The sequence below is a fragment of the Oncorhynchus mykiss genome, chromosome 30 (assembly GCF_057628025.1).
Source record: "Oncorhynchus mykiss isolate SJ-2025 chromosome 30, ASM5762802v1, whole genome shotgun sequence".
Classification (NCBI taxonomy): Eukaryota; Metazoa; Chordata; class Actinopteri; order Salmoniformes; family Salmonidae; genus Oncorhynchus; species Oncorhynchus mykiss.
Genome location: NC_143051.1, coordinates 31,068,096 through 31,091,801, shown reverse-complemented (window position 1 = coordinate 31,091,801; position 23,706 = coordinate 31,068,096). Strand labels below are relative to the sequence as shown.

The window sequence follows — 23,706 nt, the reverse complement described above, 5'->3', positions numbered from 1 at the left end:
TGTTTTGTTGATGGTGGTGGAAAACGTTGTCTCAGGCGCCAGTCCAGAATTTCTTATAAGTGTTCAATTGGGATGAGATCTGATAACTGAAACGGCCATGGCATACATCATTTTCAAGCTCATCAAACCATTCAGTGACCACTTGTGCCCTGTGGTTAAGGGAATTGTCATCCTATTGGGGCATAGCCATGGTATCAAAAATAATGGTCTGCCCAGCATTTTTATATATGACCCTAAGCATGATGGGATGTCCATTTTTTTTATGAACTCAGGAACCACACCTGTGTGGAAGCACCTGCTTTCAATATACTGTGTATCCTTCATTTACTCAAGCATCTCCATTATTTTGGCAGTTACATGTACATGCCTAGTATACAGTGCATTCGGGAAGTATTCAGACCCCTAGACTTTTTCCACATTTTGTTACGTTACAGCCTTATTCTAAAATGTATTAAATCATTTTTTCCCCTCATCAATCTACATACAATACCCCATAATGACAAAGCAAAGTTACATAAGCATTCAGACCCATTACTCAGTACTTTGTTAAAGCACCTTTGGCAGCGATTACAGCCTCAAGTCTTCTTGGGTATGATGCTACAAGCTTGGCACACCTGTGCTTGGGGAGTTACTCCCATTCTTCTCTGTAGATCCTCGCTCTGTCAGGTTGGAAGGGGAGCGTCGCTGCACAGCTATTTTCAGGTCTCTCCAGAGACGTTTGATCGGGTTCAAGGTCCTGAGAGCTCTGGAGCAGGTTTTCATCAAGGATCTCTTTGTGCTTTGCTCCATTCATCTTTGCCTCGATACTGACTGGTTTCCCAGTCCCTGCCACTGAAAAACATCCCCACAGCATGATGCTGCAACCACCATGCTTCACCGTAGGGATGGTGCCAGGTTTCCTCCAGAAGTCATGCTTGGCATTCAGGCCAAAGAGTACAATCTTGGATTTATCAGACCAGAGAATCTTGTTTCTCATGGTCTGAGAGTCCTTTAGGTGCCTTTTGGCAAACGCAAAGCATGCTGTCATATGCCTTCTACTGAAGAGTGGCTTCAGTCTGTCCACTCTATCACAAAGGCCTGATTGGTGGAGTGCTGCAGAGATGGTTTTCCCATCTCCACAGAGGAACTCTGGAGTTCTGTCAGAGTGACCATCGGGTTCTTGGTCCCCTCCCTGACCAAGGCCCTTCACCTCGCTTGCTCTGTTTGGAAGAGTCTTGGTGGTTCCAAACTTCTTCCATTGAAAAATTATGGAGGCCATTGTGTTCTTGGGGACCTTCAATGCTGCAGACATTTTTTGGTACCATTCACCAGATATTTGCCTGGACACAATCCTGTCTCGGAACTCTACGGACAATTCTTTCAAACTCATGGCTTGGTTTTTGCTCTGACATGCACTGTCGACTGTGGGATCTTATATAGACAGGTGTGTGCCTTTCCGAATCATGTCCAATCAATTTAATTTACCACAGGATGAACAATGGAAACAGGATTCACCTGAGCTCAATTTCGAGTCTCATAGCAAAGGGTCTGAAAATGTATGTAAATAAGTTTTGTTTTTATTTGTAGTACATTTGCAAAAAAATCTAAAAACCTGTTTTTGCTTTGTCATTATGGGGTATTGTGTGTAGATTTAATACATTTTAGAATACGGCTGTAATGTAACAAAATGTGGAAAAAGTTAAGGGGTCTGAATACTTTCCGAATGCACTGTACACCCCCACCTACGCATGGCACGTAGCCTAGATGTTAGAGACAGTTGCTGGTTCAAGACATAGGCCAGGAGATTACAGAAATGGGAAGTGAACTGGCACCTGGAGGGCTGCTGGTATCTGATCCCAGGTCCTAACCACTGCCTTTGTGCCCTAGAACAAGACTGTTAACCCAAAAGTGCCTCCCATCCAGGGCTGCTGCACCATCACTGACCATGTGCCTCTCAACAACAATATGGTAGTGTCTTTATTATATTCTATTACGAGAAACCTTAAAATATATGAAATTGCGTTTTAGTGGGCCTATTCATTCGTTACCCGTGTGTAACAGTGCCTAACTGAACTTCAAAGGTACATTTCAAGGCTGTCCAACTCTACTGAAAAGTCACAGCCGCTGAGACGACGGGCGGTGGGACCCTGTCACGTAGCGTTTACAGACCGCTCGCGCTGTTTACAGTTAGATCATTTTGTGGCATGAATTATCAAACATCAAGCACTAAATAGCCATAGACGTAATTTCAGCAATTATGAGGAAAGAACTTCTGTGACACAGGTGAGTCGCTCATTTCTATTCATGCATGCATAAAGTCAGTTGGCTATTTATGTTTGCAGATGTTCAATCATTAGCTTTTTTTCGCAGTCAACAATATTCATGTTAACTTGTTCGTTTGTAATTACACGAAACAATGTTTTCAATGTCTGTTTTGAACACTGATCTGCAAACAGTTAGGCTAACAAATCCATGCAGCTTGTTTTACATTTTATCGGTTCGTAGGCTACACTTGATTTTAGAAGAACTTTACATGTAAAGTTTACAAAAGTTAGCCTACTTTTTTCCCCCAAATCTCTTGTCACATACAGCCACACAATTCATTTCTCTACTTGAGCAGTCTTTTAAAGGTTCACTATTGCCCTCTAAAATGTTGTTTGTCCGGTTATCCTGTTTCAAAGTAGCCAATAAAGTATATCAAATGGTTGTTCTATTTCAGCGACTGCAACGGATGCAGTTTTTACTGCGCCTTTGTCAGAGATCCAATGATTTGAAACAGTGTTAATCTCATTCCTTGTTTAGCAAATATTTTTAATATTTTTGGCAGCTGAAACATTGTAGCCGACTCACTGTTTGTAACATTGTAGTCTATAACAAAGTGACAATAGTGCAACAAACTTTTAACCAAACTAAGCGCAATAAAAGTACAATAAAAATGAAATTCCCTAACTTTGGGCGTTGAATAAGGCTAGTACATCGAGTATATATTTAATCTGCATTTCAATAACAAACTTCGAGGCCTGAGCCATCTGAAGCCTGGAGACTCCCTTGAATCACGGAGCCCGTGTAGTGATGTTGTCAGGGCGAGGGAGGAAACAACAACTCGGCAATATACTACAATACCATCCACTCCTTTGCGTTTTTGGATCAAACGTTGGGCAATGGTGCACGGACATGAGCTCAGTCAGGCGTTATTGAAGTTCAGACCTCATATTTTACATAAAACCGAGTAAAAAAACGTAGCTGCTCTCAAGCGGATATGAACATCTATTTTTAACCTCCCAAATGCTGTCTGTTCAATCTGCCTCTGTCCTGACAACAATGAACCGGCTTTGTAAAATATTTTGTCTCCGCATTCCATCATTGAGATAATGTGATCCATTCATAGGTCTACCGTTATTAGCCTAGGCCCTAATGATAAGTAAATATGTGCTTATGTAGACCTATTTATCACTTATAAATATATCATTAATTTATTCTGACAATTGAAATTAAAGTTTAATATAGTAAAAAAATGCGGTAAGGGGAAGCTAGGCGACATCGCTATGGAAAATGGCAATAATAGGTTTGATGACATTGCCTGGGGTTGTGGTGGTCAATGTCACACATTCGCCTTCCACGGAGAAATCACATGATTGCCCCATCAAGTCGATACGAGTCGGTTCCTCTTTCCGCGTGAGTGCTGCTGGTTGCTGCGTAGACCAATTTAATAAACTGAAGTCATCTGACTCTCATAAGTCAATCTACACAAACACCAAATGGATCTGAGGCGATGACAATAGTGGCCTATTCAGATGAGTTGAATAGTTTGTATTTCTAAGGGTGGCAAAGTAGACTAGACTTGGCTGTATAGCTCCACTTCTGTCCCTGAAAACTCGTTCACCTGTTTCATCGCCATTCAGTAGATCTACTATATGGTTCAGTGGTCCATTTCAACAGTGAATGGATATTGAGGTTCAAGTTTCTCAGTGTGTGTCTCTCTCTCTCTCTCTTTCCATCTCCCTCATCTCTTGTCAGCAGCTTCAGCGCTTTACACATGATGGCACGATTGCACATTGGCACGTGTGGTACTGTGTGTTAGTCACTTTCAACTCTGTACACTCTCTTATACAGTTCTATTCAATAGTCCCAGGCTTAATAAACTGGGACCAAAAATGTGTATATTTATGTGAATTATTTGGGTGTCGATATGTGCCGGTTCCTGTGTGTGTAAAGGGTATATGTGTATTAATCACCGCCTCTATCTCTTCAAAGTGTAAATGGAGTCATCGCGAGGCTCTGGGGGCCTCTCCCGCGAGTACAAGCTCGTGATGCTGGGAGAGGGGGGAGTGGGGAAGAGCGGTGAGTACACACACACACACACACTCATAATTACACTTAACTGTACTCTTCACTATTACTCAGTGCATGTCTTTGTTTCTGTCTTGCTCCTCTTTTTTTATGTATTATCTCTGACTTCGACTATTCTTCTTCAACTCGGTCTTGATTTACTTTACTTTTCCTAATGTACTCTTGTTTTTTTTTCATGAATGAAATGTGTGGGTGTTTGTGTGTGAGAGAGAAAGACACACACCCACACACACCCTCCAAGTGCAGTCAGGCAGTCAGAGTTCTCATAAGCATGGGCGTTGGCTGCCTTTTACGGCAGTCTGGGGTGCCTTTTGGGTGCCTGTTGTCAGGAAGACGCATCAGTGCCTAGCAACCGCCTTCCTCTTCTTGGCTACTGTTGCTGTGGAGACTGGCAGAGTTCACCTGGTATAGGTGCACAGCAAAGTAGTAAAAACATCGGAGAGAGGGAGGATACAGAGGGATGGAGGGAGAGATGGATCATAAAAACAAGCGTCATTCTGATTTCATCTGTGCAAGTTATTGTCATGGAAACTAGAGTGGGTGTACACTGATGCTGCGGAGGTGTGTGTGTGTTATCTATGTGCGTGAACCACTGCATGCCTGGAGGAAGAACAACAAAGAGACAAGAGAGATGGGGAGAGGGAGGGGGAAGTGTGTGTGATACAACCTGGGAAATGTAATAAAGTCTCCCGTATTGACGTCATAATCCCTCTACATCACCCTTTCTTTCTCTCTCTCTTTCTTCCACTCTGTTTTCTGATCTACTTGTAGTTTGTTTCTGATTTCTCCTTTTTGGATTATTGATGCAGTGCCTATGAAGCTTGTTAACTTGACTCTCTCTCTCTCTCTCCGCAGCTATTATAATGCAGTTTATCAGCCACAGGTTCCCTGAAGACCATGACCCCACCATAGGTGAGAGTGCTTGGTCTCTGATCAAAATACGGCGACTCCTATTTGCTCAAATTTGGCCTTCTAAACCACACTAAAAATTAGCCACCCTTTGCCTAGAGGACAGTTTTGCACACTCTTGGCATTCTCTCAACCAGCTTCACCTGGAATGCTTTTCCAACAGTCTTGAAGGAGTTCCCACAAATGCTGAGCACTTGTTGGCTGCTTTTCCTTAACTCTGTCGTCCAACTCATCCCAAACCATCTTAATTTGGTTGAGGTCGGGTGATTGTGGAGGCCAGGTCATCAGATGCAGCACTCCATCACTCTCCTTCGTTGTCAAATAGCCCTTCCACAGTCTGAAGGTGTGTTGGGTCATTAACCTGCGTCTCACAGATGCGGTGGTTGGAAACAAAAACCTCAAACTTGGACTCATCAAACCAAAGGACATATATTTCCACCGGTCTAATGTCCATTGCTGGTGTTTCTTGGCCCAAGCAAGACTCTTCTTCTTATTGGTGTCCTTTAGTGGTGGTTTCTTTGCAGAAATTCGACCATGAAGGCCTGATTCACACAGTTTCCTCTGGACAGTTGATGTTGAGATGTATCTGTTACTGTTACTTGAATCTGCAATTTATGAGGCTGGTAACTCTAACAAACTTTTCCTCTGCAACAGAGGTAACTGCTTTGCTATATCTTGGCCAGGCCGCAGTTGTAAATGAGAACTTGTTCTCAACTGGCCTACCTGGTTAAAATAGGTGAATAGGCGTTCCTCATGAGAGCCAGTTTCATCATTGCGCTTGATGGTTTTTGCGACTGCATTTGAAGAAACTTTCAAAGTTCTTGAAATTGTCCGTATTGACAGACCTTCATGTCTTAAAGTAATGATGGACTGTTGTTTCTCTTTGCTTATTTGAGCTGTTCTTGCCATAATATGGACTTGGTCTTTTACCAAATAGGGCTATCTTCTGTATACCACCCCTACCTTGTCACATGACATCTGATTGGCTCAAACGCATTAAGAAAGAAAGAAATTCCACAAATAAACTTTTAACAAGGCACACCTGTTAATTGAAATGCATTCCAGGTGACTACCTCATTAAGTTGGTTGAGAGAATGCCAAGACAATGTACAATGTAGAATATAGTAATAATGTAAGAAAATCCCTTGAATGAGTAGGTGTGTCCAAACTGTTGACCGGTGCTGTATTTACATACACTGAGTGTACAAAACATCAGGAACACCTTCCTAATATTGAGTTTCACCCCTGTTTGCCTTCAGAAAAGCCTCAATTGGACTACAAGGTGTCGAAAGTGTTCCTTAGGGATGCTGGCCCATGTTGACTCCAATGCGTTCCACAGTTGTGAAGTTGGCTAGATGTCCTTTGGGTGGTGGACCATTCTTGATTCACACAGGAAATAGCATGAAAATCCCAGCAGCGTTGCAGTTAGATAGATACTAGATACACTCAAACCGGTGCGCCTGGCACCTACTATCATACCCTGTTCAAAGGCACTTAAATCTTTTGATTTGCCCATTCACCCTCTGAATGGCACACATACAATCCATGTCGCAATTGTCTCAAGGTTTACAAATCCTTCTTTAACCGGTGTCCTCCCCTTCATCTACACTGATTTGAAGTGGATTTAACAGGTGACATCAGTAAGGCAAAATCTTGATTCACCTGTCATGGAAAGTGCAGGAGTCACATGGCCGTGGCTTGCTATATAAAGCAAGCAGACCGGCATCGAGGCATTCAGTTACTGTTCAATTGAACATTAGAATGGGCAAAACTAGTGACCTAAGCGACTTTGAGCGTGGTATGATCATCGGGGCCAGGCACGCCGGATCCAGTTCCTCTAAAACCGGCCGCCTTCCTGGGCTTTTCATGCAAGGCAGTGTGTATGGTTTCCCGAGAATGGTGCGACAAACAAAAAAATCCAGTCAGTGGAAGTCCTGTGGGCGAAAGAGAATGGCAAGGACGTGGCGCTGTAAAAGATCACGTTGCTTGCTTAGCGACTACCACTTCCTCCCGTTTCAGCCCATACCTGGCGTGAACTCGGGACCTCTGACTTGCTAGCACATGTGACCGCCCTCCTGAAGCGTCTTACCAGTCTGCGCAATGGGCATACTTCAGGCTGAGGAGTAAGTTTCACACACCCCATGTGCTACACTAACAGGCAGGCCACGAACAGACAAATAACGGCGCTGTACAACAGTGGTATGCAGAACGGCATCTTGGGACGCACAACTTGTCGATTGTTGTCACGGGTGGGCTACTGCAGCAGGCGAACACACCGGGTTCCACTCCTATCAGATAAAAACAAGAAGAAGCGACTTCAGCAGACACGCAACACCAACACCGGACAGCTGAGTCTGACAAATCCCGGTTCCTGTTGCATCATTCAATGGCAGAGTCAGGATTTGACATAAGCAGCATGAGTCTATTCTGCCTGGTGTTAGCGGTGGTGTACCGCCGTCTAGTTTGGGGCAACTGTGTGATTCCATCGCGTCAGCGTAGACCAACATCCCTGTGGAACGTGTCTGACTTGTAGAATCCATCACCTGAATAATTCAGGCTGTTCTGGAGGCAAAGGAAGGTCCAACCCAGTACTAGATGGGTGTACCTAATAAACTGTCTGGTGAGTAGATAGATGTGTATACATGTAACTGCCAGAATAATGGTAAAAGTTGAGTAAATGTGGGATACAAAGTATATTGAAAGCAGGTTCTTCCACACAGGTGTGGTTCCTGAGTTAATTAAGAAATTAACATCCCATCATGCTTAGGGTCATATATAAAAAATACTGGGCAGGCCATTATTTTGGCCACCATGGCTATGCCCCCATAGGATGACAATGCCTCCATCCACAGGGCTTGGTGGTTTGTCAGTGTGTGTGGTTTGATGAGCAGGAAAATGTTAACCATATGCTATGACCGCTCTCAGTCACCAGATCTCAACCCAATTGAACACTTAAGGAAGATTCTAGAGCAGCGCTTGAGACAGCGTTTTCCACCACCATCAACAAAACTAACTGAAGGAGGGAATGAGGTATAACACTACGGGCAGTCAACAACCAATAATATTCACTTGAAAAACTGAAATCACGCCTAACGGGCCAATGAATGCCGAGGCCCACCCTCAGATGCCCCGCCTTCCTGGCTATAATACCGGGGCTCACATCCATTTCCTCAATTCAGAACTGTTTTTCAGTGAGCACAAATCCCCCGACGTTGGTGGCCAAAATATGTTCTACCTCGTTCCAGTCTTCATTAGTTATATTAATAACTGTATGTTCCCTTTCAGTCGGTTACTCTGTATAACATACTATGGGTACATACAATCACTCCCCAAGCTGGCTCAGAGGGTACCAAACAAGGCCCACGGCACCCCAAGCACACACAGGTTCCACCGGCTCCGAAAAGGGGTTACAGAATTCACCTTTCCCCTAATACTTACCTGAGAAGCCTGAACTGTCAGAGCCCCATATAGGGTATAGACCCCATGGTTCCAAGAACAATACTTACCTTGCGAGCCTGAAATGTCAGAACTCATACAAGGAACTGCAAGTCCAAAACAAGAGAACACCTGGCGTGACTTGATAAAGCTCACATGCACGCTGCGTAGCATCGACCAGAGTCGATGAACCACGGCCTATGACGTAACTACACAATTATCTTGTATAGCCATTAAAATACCACTCAATGTCTCTCCTAGAGGATGCATACAAGACACAGATCCGCATCGATGATGAACCAGCCAACCTGGACATCCTGGATACAGCAGGACAGGTAACTTCCTCACAAAGGGCTTCCATTAAAAACGTCATGCCTCCACCTTCTTTGGTTGCATCTCATTCTCGATAGTCTAATATGGCTTCCTCGCCTCCTCTCCTTCCTCTACTGATCTGTAAACATAGGATAGGTGAAAGCAATATGGAAAAAATACCTTGGAAGGACTGGGAATTTGCTTTAATGTGTCTAGTCTTTTCACATTAGATCTGATAGAGGGGAAACCCGCTCCGCCTATCCTGATGCTCGCTTTCCTATAAAATCAATAATTTCTGATTGTCTGTCCTTGTCTCTCAATTACATTACACAATTCAATCATTCTTATTAGCATGATACCTTATCATTGGCAATGTAAGATCATTATTTATCAAAGTACACCCAGAAGAACATATCTCCCCTTCATCGTCATGACATCCAAGTCTTTACTCTTCTCAGCTTCTGGTTTAAGCAGTGCTCACTCCATCTTCTCCCTTCTTTTACTTACATAATCTGCCTTTCTCACCCGCTCCCCGCACCACGTCTTTGCCTTTCTGACTCATCCATAGACTCATGCATGGCTCACTTGTGAGGTTAGTCATGTTCTATATATGGTCATGTACATGTTCTATAATACATGCCCATGACTGGGTTTGTTCATACCGGACCAAATTCAGGGAAGTGTCCACACACAGGGCATTGTGTTTAGAGAGCTAATGCTCTGAGTGACCCCGACAGTCCACTGTCTCAAGTGACCCTTAACTTCAGAGTAATCTAAATTCAAATATTTTTCAGTGGGTCTCCATGTTCTTCCTCTAGTAGCTTGTAGGACAGACCGATGTATTGGTGATTGATTCTCTGGATGCTCTCAGGTGTTCACACTCATACCAGTACATGAATGTGTGGGTGTATGTGTAGCATCTGCATAGGTCATGTTATCTAAGCATTTTGCTGTTATTCTTTCTGTTCCAGTCCTTAATTACTCGCTCGACTTTTGCCTCTTTCTTTCTCTCTCTCTCACACACTCACGCGTCCCTCTCCAGGCGGAGTTTACAGCCATGCGGGACCAGTACATGCGGGCGGGCGAGGGCTTCATCATCTCCTACTCCATCACAGATAGGCGGAGCTTACAGGAGGCGCGCCAGTTCAAGCAGCTCATTGATCGTGTGCGCCGCACCGCCAACACACCAGTGGTACTGGTGGGCAACAAGTCTGACCTGACCCATCTCCGACAGGTGAGAATTGTGGGAAGGAAGGGGGGGTGGACGCACTTTGGTAGTCTTGGCACTAAAGTAGGTTTTGCCCACTATCTGGTGGCATTAAAATCTTACTACTATTCAAAAGGCCTATCTTTACACATTACTGGGAGATTTACAGATTGCCTGTCTGACTGGTATGATAAATATATAGATTCCAGGGTAAATCTGTAGATTTACCAAGGAGACGGGGAATCTGTAGATTTACCAAGGAGACGGGGAATCTGTAGATTTACCAAGGAGACGGGGAATCTGTAGATTTACCAAGGAGACGGGGAATCTGTAGATTTACCAAGGAGACGGGGAATCTGTAGATTTACCAAGGAGACGGGGAATCTGTAGATTTACCAAGGAGACGGGGAATCTGTAGATTTACCAAGGAGACGGGGAATCTGTAGATTTACCAAGGAGACGGGGAATCTGTAGATTTACCAAGGAGACGGGGAATCTGTAGATTTACCAAGGAGACGGGGAACCTGTAGATCCACACACTTACCGTAACATATACTCTGTTTGGTACATATACTGTATATAAAAATGGTCTCCTGTCTGTATTTTTTATCTGTATACTGGCTTTCAACATGGTATTTCCCTCCACTCCACTAGGTGTCAGTAGAGGAGGGGAAGGAGCTGGCCAGGGAGTTCCAGTGCCCCTTCTTCGAGACCTCTGCGGCATTTCGCTACTACATCGACGAGGTTTTCGCCGCCCTGGTCCGCCAGATTCGCCAACGCGAGGCCGAGTCGGTCCGTGGCAGTGAGAGGAAGACCAGGAGGAACCACTCGTTCTGGAGCCGCATGCGCTCCACCTTCCACAAGAAACAGCACTCCGAGCACTGAGAGAGGGGCACTGTGGGATACGACAGTCCTCCAGTGGTACCCTTACAACCCCAATTCCTAGTTCCAACTCCCACGAGGAGACTAATGACTCTAGTCCGAGTTAGATTATGAGTGTTTGCAACAGCAACGAAACTAACAATTGTTACTGAAGAGATTAGCCTCTTGTGCGCATTAGAGAAGGCAGGAACCATGCTGATGTACCGTATGCTCATTGTGCTGAAATTGAGGTCTGGCTTTTAACAACAGCCGACGTTAGCATTTTAGTATCCAATTAAACCAATTGACTGTAGTGTTTAATATTTTTAAAATGCTGAGACAGCGTGGGGTTTGCCTGAAGTTACAACATTTCTCTTTGATGGAGAGCCAGAGATGAGATGTTTAGGTGAAACTGTGTAGGGAGGGAGGGAGGAAAGGGGTTGCGGTCCTGGAAGGATGAGCGCTTGAAGAGAGGTAGATATTATGGGGAAGGGAGCAAATACTAGGCTGAGAAGGTCATACAGTAGGTAAAGTGGCAGGTATTGAGGAGTGAGCTTGAAGTTTGATTTAAAGGCGGTTGGGAAATTGCGAAGGGTTATGAGACGTGAGTTTGAAGATTAGAGGGAGAGTCCCAAAGGATGTGGAGTATCTTGCCAGCCAAGGAAATGGAAAGAATGAAAAGATTGTAATATAGAAGATGATGAAAACAAGATGTTCTGATAGCATTGAGGTTCCTCTCCATTTCAATTGAAAAGCCTTCATGGGTTATTGCTTTGTGTTTGTAAGCTGACCAGCCTGTACTCAGGACTGGTGCCATGTTGCAGTGGGAATACTTTGACAGTTGTGAACTGAGTTGCTGAGGATATTTAATACACAGGTGGTGTTGATGTTGACAAGACATTAATGTGCAGCATTGCCTAATATGGTCCACTAGAATGGAATTTGATGGGCGTAGCTGGCATTTTAATTTTGCTCCGCCTACAACAGGTTTGTCATCATACAATGTTTTATAGTGTTTCAGTAAATAGAGATAATGCCAAGTAGAGTACCTCTCCAGAGTGATTCACACTCCTTTATTACCCCCTGACCTGTAGTACAACGGTTGTGCACTTATTATTTCAGCACTCCGTGGATCTGGTAGTGCCACATATGGGAGTATATTATGTTTTGTGTTTGTTTTATTCCTCTTGATCATGATTGTTTTCCTTAATTTATTTTCTATTAACACACTAAAATAAAATGTACTGCCATTTTTTTCCAAATTGGTTGTGTGTTTTGTCTGGCCTCTCTGTGTGTGTGAGTCACCCCCATGTGGCGGTATGAGGTTTCGCAGCAAATATAATCCACGGTAATGAGTTGCCTTGGCCTGACTGTTGTGTTCGAATAACTACAATCGTTTGTTTTCATTTATGCTATCGCTTATACAATAGCGTGCTGCACAAAAAAAAATCACGAATCGACTAATGCCATGAACAATACAATCAATGTGCTGTGCACGAACTTCCTATCAGTTAAATTACGGAGCTAATGATTACCCTGGGAAAGGTCTTTCGCTATTGTGTCCCTCCACAGTTTCCGTCCATGGGTAAAGGTGATGTGAAGCTAACTCTTTAGTAAACAAATAAATCTACATTTTACAAAGTGTTGGCAGACGTGTGGGGCACATTGTGGACATTTTGAACTGTGTATATAGCATTGGACTGCTCTTGCCAGAAGACGTTATAGGACGTTGCTAGCTAACAAAGCACAGGCCTAATCCACGGTTGCAAGTGAGCGGAAGTGGTAGTCTACCTGTCGTGAGAATGGACTCTTGGGTTCGATTCAGCTCGCAGAGCCAAGCCAAGGAGCGCGTTTTCAGGTACAGTAGCTAGGAAAAATGTCATATGAGAGTTGAGATTTCTCAGACAGTAGTATGTCATGTCAACAAGTCAGAATCAGCTGGTAGGTTTCAAGTTAAATTCATTACGCGAATACAGTAGCTAGGGAGTTTAGTCCGCTAATATCAGCTAGCTAGCACGTACATTCGTAGTCAATGTAAACTGATATCCATGAGCATACAAAATACGAATGTATAAGAGGACGAAAAAATACAAATAACAAAAAATACATTTATAAAAAGTCGTTTTTGGGCTGCGGTTGTCACTGCCTGTTTTCCCGTTTTATTGGGTAAATTACTGCGCCACAGCTGATTTTTGGATTCGAATTGAGGGGGTCTCATGCACAATGCTAATGTCCAGCCTTTCCTTATCAAGTGGGCATAGTCCCAATTATACTGATGGCTAGCTACATTAAAATACCAGTTGCCATTGACATGAAAACACACATTGTGCCCGAGTTATTCATCACAAGATGTAAACAATGACTAAACTATAGCAAAATAGATATAATCAGATTTTGACACACATTCATTTTCTGTGTTCACACAGAGCTGCACAGTATGCCTGTACGTTGCTAGGCTACACTCTCCAGAAGGGTGGGTCAGGCGTTCAGCTCCTGAAGATGGTGAAACAACTGGAAACACATATGAGCCTAACAAGGAAGTGTAAGTCAATGTTTGTAAGTCATTGCTGCACCTCTGTGTCTCAGGATTATGGCTCAGGCTTACTCTCCATTGGTATTTCACTGTGCCTCAATTCAGTTTCCTGGGTCTCATCTCTCTCTCTCTCTCTCTCTCTCCAGTGATGCGTCTGGGGAACTCTGCAGAGGCTGTGGAGGCAGCGAAGCGTGCGGTGCACCTCTCAGACAGCGTGCTACGTCTCTGCCTGACCGTGGCCCACCTCAACAAGGCTATGTACTTCGCCTGTGACAACGTGCTGTGGGCTGGCAAAGTGGGCCTCCTGCCCAAACTGGACCAGGACAAGTGGAGCCAGAGATCCTTCAGGTGACTGTTTATAATTGGGAACCTTAAGTCCTAAACTGTATTGGGAGTCAGTGTATTTGAGTTGTCCAAGGGCATTATAAGTTCTGTAGTGAACTTTACTATTATTGGCAGTTGTTGCCTACATTCTCCCTAGAGCTACACTACATGACCAAAAGTACGTGGACAGCTGTTTGTCGAAAATCTCATTCCAAAGTCATTTGCATTGATATGGAGTTGGTCCCACCTTTGCTGCTATAACGCCCTTCACTCTTCTGGGAAGGTTTTCCACTAGATGTTGGAATATTGCTGCGGGGACTTGCTTCCATTCAGCCACAAGAGCATTAGTGAGGTCGGGCACTGATGTTGGACAATTAGACCTGGCTCGCAGTCTGCGGGCCAAAGGGCTCTGTGCAGGCCAATCAAGTTCTTCCACACGATTTCTGTATGGACCTTGCTTTTTGCACAGGGTTATTGTCATGCTGAAATAGGAAAGAGTCTTTCTCAAACTAAATCGTCTAGAATGTCATTGTATGCTGTATCGTTAAGATTATTCTTCACTGAAACTAGGGGGGGGGGGGGCTAGCCCAAACCATGAAAAACAGCCCCAGACCATTATTCCTCCTCCACCAAACTTTACAGTTGGCACTATGCATTGGGTTAGGTATCGTTCTCCTGGCATCCACCAAATTCGTCCGTCCGACTGCCAAATGGGGAAGCGTGATTAATCACTCCAGAGAACGTGTTTCCACTGCTCCAGAGTCCAATGGCAGCGAGCTTTACACCACTCCAACCGACACTTGGCATTGCGCATGGTGTTCTTAGGTTTGTGTGGCTGCTTTGCCATTGACACCAATTTCACGAAGCTCCCGACTAACCGTTGTTGTGCTGACTTTGCTTCCAGAGGCAGTTTGGAACTCGGTAGTGTGCATTGCAACCGAGGACAGACAATTTTTAGCTTGCGAGGCCTACCACTTCGCGGCTGAGCCGTTGTGGCTCCTAGACGTTTTCCACTTCACAATAATAGCACTTACAGTTGACCGGGTCAGCTCTAGCAGGACAGAAATTTGACGAACTGACTTGTTGGATAGGTAGTATCCTATGACAGCTCTTCAGTAAGGCCATTCTTCTGCTTATGCTTGTCTATGGCGATTGCATGGCTGTGTGCTCGATTTTAAACACCTGTCAGCAACCGGTGTGGCTGAAATAACCGAATCCACTAAATTGAAGGGGTGTCGACTTATTTTTGTTTATATAGTGTATTTTCTATCACTTTCGTTCTCTAATTCTTCCTCTAACTCACCCTCTTCTTTTCCCTCTGCCACTTTTTATTTTATTTAATGTCTTCTACATCCTCTCCTCTGGCCTTGCACTATCTTTACTGTCTCTCATGTTTTACATGAATCTCTCTCTCTCGCTCTTACACATTTCTCTCTCTACAGGTACTACCTCTTTGCTCTCATGCTCAATCTAACCCGGGATGCCTACGAGATCCGCCTGCTTATGGAGCGTGAGGCCCGCACCTCCCACGGGGGGTCAAATGCTACCTGGACCTCCTCTCCATCCCTTGAGAACGGAGACCTCTCCCACCCCCACCCCTCTTCCTCCTCCTTCCCTGTGGCCATATTACCCCTTCTGTCCGAACGCTTCGGCAGACAGTTCCACCTGCTGGGGACGGTGCTGCGCAGCAACCCACCGCTGCTGCTGGACCTGCTGAAGAATGCATGCGATGTGTTTATCCCACTGGACCGGCTGGGCATCTACCCTACTGGCCAGGGCTTCGTGGGGGCCTGCGGCCTGGCCTCCTCTGTTCTCTCCATCCTCACCATCGTCCACCCCTGGCTCAAGCTCAAACCGTGAAGAAGCCCGAATTTTTGGTTGAACGTTCTAGCTCAAGTCGAACATTCCTCAAGCTCAAGCCTGGAAGGAGGCATTTTGGCAGAACGTTTTAGGTCCGCTGGTAGAAGTCTAGAAGTGCTGTTGTGTCTAAGGATGCAGCATGATGGGTCCTGTACACTGTTTGCTTGGAAAGTTTAGAGTTTTGAGCAGATCATGCTCAGATATAGGTTGGTGGACTGAAACAGTAGTATTTCGAATCAAAGAGAGAATTTGCAATTGAGCGTTGTATTGGAATTACGTCTTTTGTATCCTGTTCATGCTCTAAAATGTTCAAACACTAAATTCTCCAAAAGCCGTTTGGTTTGGTAGTTGAGAAGGACCTTCCCCATGCAAGTGTATTGAACCGGCACATTGAACATCGTTGACTCCGAATGGTGTACACACACACACACACACACACACACACACACACACACACACACACACACACACACACACACACACACACACACACACAGAGGTAGATGCATAAACACAAAGTCAAATTCATGAAGTTTGTCAGTTGTGATTTACCCAGGCTTTAAAGAAAAACTACCAAAAACGATATTTCGGTATTTGTTTAATTCATCCATTGTTGATGTAGCCCCAAATGTTTTCAAGATGTACAACTTCCTAAATACAGCCTGTATGATGCATTTATCATGATGCAAAATTCATCATACCGGGTGTATTTCTGTATTTTGAAAGTTATACATCTTGTGCTACACAGCACAAAGAAAGCCAGAATGTCATTCAGTGGGTGGATACTTTGGGATTTTGACAATGATGACCCTTTATCTACTTCCCCAGAATCATGAACTCATGGATTCCATTTTAATGAACTCACAAGCTGTGGGGAGCACATGACAAACCCAAGTATGTTGATGATCCATAATATCTTCTCAGATGATTGTGAGGAGCAGATGTCTTGCATGTCTCAAGTCCAAACTTCTCTGTCAAAGGGGAGAGACCACGTCCACAAATACTACTAACGGTCCTCTTTCATAACTTGCACTTAGTTTATAACCTTAATTAGCATTTGAAATGGATCCTGGTCTCTATTAGGAAAGTGCTTCCACATCCCTATACACACTGTTTCTGTCCTGTTAGTATTCAAAAGGATGCCATTGGATAGGATTATCTGTACCTACAGCATTGGTTTGGGAGATGGGCCTATTGTCCAATGTTATCCGTGAGGAACACCGTACAGCTAGATGTGTGGAACCTCTTCCTCAGTTAATTAAAGCCATAACATAAAGCTTTATTTCTATGAAGAGGTGCAATAAATAATTTTCTCATCCCGTGTGTGAATGTTTAATAATAATGACTGAGGTGAAGGGTCCTTTTTATAAGCGGGTAAAGGGGACATTTATTGGCTTGTATAGGGAAGCAAACCAGGCTGTGTTCTTGTGCTGATATGGGTAATATGTCCACATTAGAGTATTTTACTAACATTTATGCATGTGTGAAATAAATTGAGTTTACAGAGCCAGTGATTATGACAATTAAGCAAATGATTCAGCCAACTCGGGCATCTACTGATTCAGTCCATTGACTCAGTCCATTTAACTTGATCATTTGTTGAATTCACCCAAAAGCAAATGATTTAGTCTACTTGTAAGTACTTTTATTAAGCTACTTAAGTCAATTTGTATAACTCAATTAAATCAATATTGTGTATTAATGCCATGCCATTTAAAGCCACTGAACCGGATGTGAATTAAGCTATATTAGACATATAAGTGTATTTAGCTGCAATGACACAGCAGTGGGATAAAGCCTATGGGACTCCCAATCACAGCCGGATGTGATACAGCCTGGATTCGAACCTCTTGCGCTGAGATTTTTTATTTAAACTTTATTTAACTAAGCAAGTCAGTTAAGAACAAATTCTTATTTACAATGACGGCCTACCAGGGAACAGTGGATTAACTGCCTTGTTCAGGGGCAGAACGACAGCTTGGGGATTTGATCTAGCAACCTTTCGGTTACTGGCCCAATGCTCTAACCACTAGGCTACCTGCCGCCCCAAATGCAGTGCCTTAGACCGCTGCGCCACTCAGGAGCCCAAAATCTTTAATACGGTTCATTTAAAACATTTTACTTTCTCCTCTATATATATATTCAACTGTTACAGTGCAATGAGAACACTGTGCTGGAAGTCAAAATATGCCATTTGGTCTCTGGCTAGCTAGCAAAACAATTTCTTAGTTGCTGTCCTTGACAGGCTAATTGTGGACATGATTTCTGGTATAATCTCCACTACTTTTGAATCGAGTCACACTGTAGAGGTGTAACTGTTGATGATTCATAATCAAATATAAGACTATAATAATCTATGGCTTTGTAAATAATCCAGAAAATAATATTTTAACTGTTTTGATATGAATCAGAGCGGATTGTTACAACCATTTTCCTCAGTGAGTGAGAACATTTTTATAGCCATGTTTAACATATTTGAAATCTTGTCTTGATGCTAATGTACCACCAGTGCTGATGCTTGGCCGCTGTGTGGAGAAAAGGTTTTCACAAAATAAATGCCTTTGATTGAAGATCTGTTGGCTGAAACTGTATTGTAAGTGTTGACGGTTAATCCAGTGTTGTTGACTGCTATAACTCAAGCATTTTTACATTTCAGACTTTAGTAATTTAACAGACTCCGTTATCCAGAGCTATTTGCACTGAACAAAAATATAAAACGCAACATGTAAAGTGTTGGTCCCATGTTTCATGGGTTGAAATTAAAGATCCCAGAAATTTACAAAAAGCTTATTTCTCTCAAATTGTGTGGACAAATTTGTTTTCATCCCTGTTAGTGAGCATTTCTCCTTTGCTAAAATAATCCATCCACCTGACAGGTGTGGCATATCAAGAAGCGGATTAAATAGCATGATTACACAGGTGCACCTTGTGCTGGGACAATAAAAGGCCACTCTAAAATGTGCAGTTTTATCACAAAACACAATGCCACAGATGTCTCAATTTTTGAGGGAGTATGCAATTCACGTGCTGACTGCAGCAATGTCCACCAGAGCTGTTGCCAGATAATTAAATGTTGATTTATCTACCATAAGCCGCCTCCAATGTCATTTTAGAGAATTTGGTAGTACGTCCAACCGGCCTGATAACCGCAGTCCACATGTATGGTCCCATGTTGCAAAGATCTGTACAAAATTCCTGGAAGCTGAAAATGTCCCAGTTCTACCTGCATACACACCAGACAGGTCACCCATTGAGCATGTTTGGGATGCTCTGGATTGACGTGTAAAATGGCGTGTTCCGGTTCCCACAAATATCTGGAAACTTCGCACAGCCTTTGATGAGGAGTGGGACAACATTCCACAGGCCACAATCAACAGCCTGATCAACTTTATGCGAAGTAGATGTGTCCAGCTGCATGAGACAAATGTTGGTCACACCAGATACTGACTGGTTTTCTTATCCACACCCCTACTTTTTTTTAAAGGTATCTGTGACCAACAGATGCAAATCTGTATTCCCAATCATGTGAAATCCATAGATTAGGGCCTAATTATTTTATTTTAATTGATTTATATTAACTGTAACTTTGTAAAATCTTTGAAATTGTTGCATGTTGCATTGATATTTTTGTTCAGTATATAATCAGTGGGGACTGTGTATTGAGCCCTGGGGGACACCAGTAGCGAGACCATCCTTCAGCTTACTGATCTTCAGTAAAATGAAACGAAAACAACATGGTGGATATTAACAAAGGATTGAAATATCACCTGTCCTGTTAATGTTCACATCAGTGCAGATAAAGGAAAATAGATGAGGAAAGGATGCCATTTTAATATTATTGGCCTGCCCCTAATGGCAGACTAAGTGTGGAGGAGGTGTGTGTAGGGTAGGCCATTCTTTAGCCCTATTTGGACAGGATACGTTTTACTACAGGAGGTCAGGTAATGTAATTATGTGCATGAGCACAAATCAACACATCTGTAATATTACTCCTGTCTGAATCTGCCATGTCATACATTTTTACCTGGCAGGAATGTCATTAGCCCAGTCCTAAAGACCTACTGTTTTTCGGCAAACTCCAAGGTCCTCTGATAATACTTATCCCGTGCGAATCGTCATCCCTGTGTTTTGAGGGATATTACAGCGTTTAACAGTTTGGGTAAGAACATGGGAAAAAAATGGATGCTGAAAACAAAGTGATATGCACGTAGCCTACTGATTAATGATCTGTTTTGTCATACATCAACTTTCCTAGTGCCATACTTCTCTTTTGAAAGACGAAGTGGACGATATTGTGCCAATGAATTGATAAATTGCCAAATACGTCAGGTAATTAATTACATGTCGGTTACAGTTCCTGGTTCTTACTGATCCTGGTTCTTACAGTTCCTGGTTCTTACTGATATGCATGATTTTGACTTTCTCCAAACTGAAGGCCATTAGGCCTATGTATAATATAAATATATCTACACTTCTAGAAGAGGCTCCAGGCCTCCATCATAACGGTCCATTGTGAATTAGGAAAAAAATAATTACAGAGGCAGTTTGGTAAAACTAATCCCATCCAAATTGTCCACTGGAAAAAACGGACATTGCTTGGGTTATAATTACATAACCGACGTTCTATAGTAATACAAATATCGTGCTAGTAGGTCTTAAATGAGACGCCTTGATCTGAAACAGCAGTCTGAAAATGTTATCCCTGTAACCTTGAATGGAACATGTTGTGACTGGCCCCTCAGCACCACAGCGAAATAACCGTGAGGGTCCAAAATGTATTTTATTCAGGAGATTATTGAGGAGGGTTCTATGTAGAGTAACGAATCATGCTAGCTCTATACATGACATTCCTATGACTCGGTCCTGGCCCCCCCCCCCCCCCTGGGTGCAATTTTGTTCTTCTTCTCCCTAGCACCACACAGCTGATTCAGATAATCAACCTCATCAAGCTTTGATCATTTCAGTCAGCTGTGTGGTTCTAGGGCTTTAAACCGAGATTGGGAAACCCGGATCTGGAGCACCTGTCAAACTCATTCCATGAAGGGCCTGCGGGTTTTCGCTCCTCCCTTGTACTTGACTGACGAAGGTCACTAATTAGTAAAGAACTCCCCTCACCTGATTGTCTAGGTCTTAATTGAAAGGAAAAACAAGAAACCTGCAGACACTAGGCCCTCCATGGAATGAGTGACAACTATGCTTTAGTGGGTTGACATTGCTGCTCTCAGAGACCTGCAGCTCTGTAAAGTTAAGTAATGGGTTGGTGGCACAACTTTCACTGACTCCAATAAATGTAGCCTATGCTCCAGACTTTTGTTGATACAAGTGAGAGGCACAACTCTACTAAGAAGCATAAAGCTTCTGTTATTTGAAAACTGATTTAAGCTTACAAGCCAGGTAATAATGAGTGATGACGAGCAGAGAATTTGTTTAGGAACACCTTCCTAATATTGAGTTGCATCCCCTTTTGCCCTCAAAGCAACCTCAGTTCGTCGGGGCATGGACTCTACAAGATGTCGAAAACGTTCCACAGGGATGCTGGCCCATGTTGACTCCTACAGTTCTGTTAATTTGGCTACATGACCTTTGGGTGGTGGCCCTTTCACCCTCTGAATGGTACACACACAATCCATGTCTCAAGGTTGAAAAATCTTTCTTCTATATCATGGAGGTCTGTAAACAATCGTTTAAGTGCATGCCGCCACCTACTGTGCTGGAATGTACGATCAATCATGACCTGTCCAATTCTGTACTTCCATGGAAATAAAATACAAATAAATCCCTACTAACCTCTTCCCCTCACCAACCCCATTAACCTTTATCTATATCATACTGAAACATTCCACCCATAGGATTGTTCAGCATGTCAACAACCATTTCAACAGTAACATTGTTACCCCCAATATCTCTTTTGCTGTCTCCACAATAACCTTCAAACTGGCATTTCTGCTTTCCACAACCCGAGTCGTATTGATAACCTTACCAATAAAAACTATGAAGTCAACTTTATTCATTATCAAAGTGTCATTTGACACCGCATATAAATAACAAGATTTCCGAACAGGCCTCGAAACGACGCCAGGACCATCAGAAAGAAGCACCTACCCCGACAGTAGGTCCAACTAGTACAGGAGCAGTCATGGACGCTTCATCAGTCTGACAGTAGGTCCACATAGTACAGGAGCAGTCATGGAAGCTTCATCAGTCTGACAGTAGGTCCACCTAGTACAGGAGCAGTCATGGAAGCTTCATCAGTCTGACAGTAGGTCCACCTAGTACAGGAGCAGTCATGGAAGCTTCATCAGTCTGACAGTAGGTCTACCTAGTACAGGAGCAGTCATGGAAGCTTCATCAGTCTGACAGTAGGTCCACCTAGTACAGGAGCAGTCATGGAAGCTTCATCAGTCTGACAGTACGTCCACATAGTACAGGAGCAGTCATGGAAGCTTCATCAGTCTGACAGTAGGTCCACCTAGTACAGGAGCAGTCATGGAAGCTTCATCAGTCTGACAGTAGGTCCACCTAGTACAGGAGCAGTCATGGAAGCTTCATCAGTCTGACAGTAGGTCCACCTAGTACAGGAGCAGTCATGGAAGCTTCATCAGTCTGACAGTAGGTCCACCTAGTACAGGAGCAGTCATGGAAGCTTCATCAGTCTGACAGTAGGTCCACATAGTACAGGAGCAGTCATGGAAGCTTCATCAGTCTGACTGTAGGTCCACCTAGTACAGGAGCAGTCATGGAAGCTTCATCAGTCTGACAGTAGGTCCAACTAGTACAGGAGCAGTCATGGAAGCTTCATCAGTCTGACAGTAGGTCCACCTAGTACAGGAGCAGTCATGGAAGCTTCATCAGTCTGACAGTAGGTCCACCTAGTACAGGAGCAGTCATGGAAGCTTCATCAGTCTGACAGTAGGTCCACCTAGTACAGGAACAGTCATGGAAGCTTCATCAGTCTGACAGTAGGTCCACCTAGTACAGGAGCAGTCATGGAAGCTTCATCAGTCTGACAGTAGGTCCACCTAGTACAGGAGCAGTCAAGGAAGCTTCATCAGTCTGACAGTAGGTCCACCTAGTACAGGAGCAGTCATGGAAGCTTCATCAGTCTGACAGTAGGTCCACATAGTACAGGAGCAGTCATGGAAGCTTCATCAGTCTGACAGTAGGTCCACCTAGTACAGGAGCAGTCATGGAAGCTTCATCAGTCTGACAGTAGGTCCACCTAGTACAGGAGCAGTCATGGAAGCTTCATCAGTCTGACAGTAGGTCCACCTAGTACAGGAGCAGTCATGGAAGCTTCATCAGTCTGACAGTAGGTCCACATAGTACAGGAGCAGTCATGGAAGCTTCATCAGTCTGACTGTAGGTCCACCTAGTACAGGAGCAGTCATGGAAGCTTCATCAGTCTGACAGTAGGTCCACCTAGTACAGGAGCAGTCTTGGAAGCTTCATCAGTCTGACAATAGGTCCACCTAGTACAGGAGCAGTCATGGAAGCTTCATCAGTCTGACAGTAGGTCCACCTAGTACAGGAGCAGTCATGGAAGCTTCATCAGTCTGACAGTAGGTCCACCTAGTACAGGAACAGTCATGGAAGCTTCATCAGTCTGACAGTAGGTCCACCTAGTACAGGAGCAGTCATGGAAGCTTCATCAGTCTGACAGTAGGTCCACCTAGTACAGGAACAGTCATGGAAGCTTCATCAGTCTGACAGTAGGTCCACCTAGTACAGGAGCAGTCATGGAAGCTTCATCAGTCTGACAGTAGGTCCACCTAGTACAGGAACAGTCATGGAAGCTTCATCAGTCTGACAGTAGGTCCACCTAGTACAGGAGCAGTCAAGGAAGCTTCATCAGTCTGACAGTAGGTCCACCTAGTACAGGAGCAGTCATGGAAGCTTCATCAGTCTGACAGTAGGTCCACATAGTACAGGAGCAGTC

The 23,706-nt window shown here is 43.8% G+C and overlaps 2 protein-coding genes across 2 annotated transcripts; both read left to right on the top strand.

Annotated features, from left to right (window-relative positions):
* Positions 1-2,062: 2,062 nt before the first annotated feature.
* On the top strand, positions 2,063-12,315 carry LOC110488274 (GTP-binding protein Rit1). Its single transcript, XM_021560434.3, has 6 exons — positions 2,063-2,262; positions 4,234-4,320; positions 5,185-5,241; positions 8,935-9,008; positions 10,028-10,219; positions 10,847-12,315. Exons 2-6 carry the CDS (start codon positions 4,239-4,241, stop codon positions 11,075-11,077), a joined length of 636 nt encoding a protein of 211 aa, XP_021416109.1. The 5' UTR covers positions 2,063-2,262; positions 4,234-4,238; the 3' UTR covers positions 11,078-12,315.
* Positions 12,316-12,382: 67 nt separating this feature from the next.
* On the top strand, positions 12,383-18,340 carry LOC110488273 (peroxisomal membrane protein 11B). The gene is made up of 4 exons (XM_021560433.3): positions 12,383-12,911; positions 13,480-13,595; positions 13,733-13,934; positions 15,353-18,340. Exons 1-4 carry the CDS (start codon positions 12,856-12,858, stop codon positions 15,768-15,770), a joined length of 792 nt encoding a protein of 263 aa, XP_021416108.3. The 5' UTR covers positions 12,383-12,855; the 3' UTR covers positions 15,771-18,340.
* Positions 18,341-23,706: the final 5,366 nt, after the last annotated feature.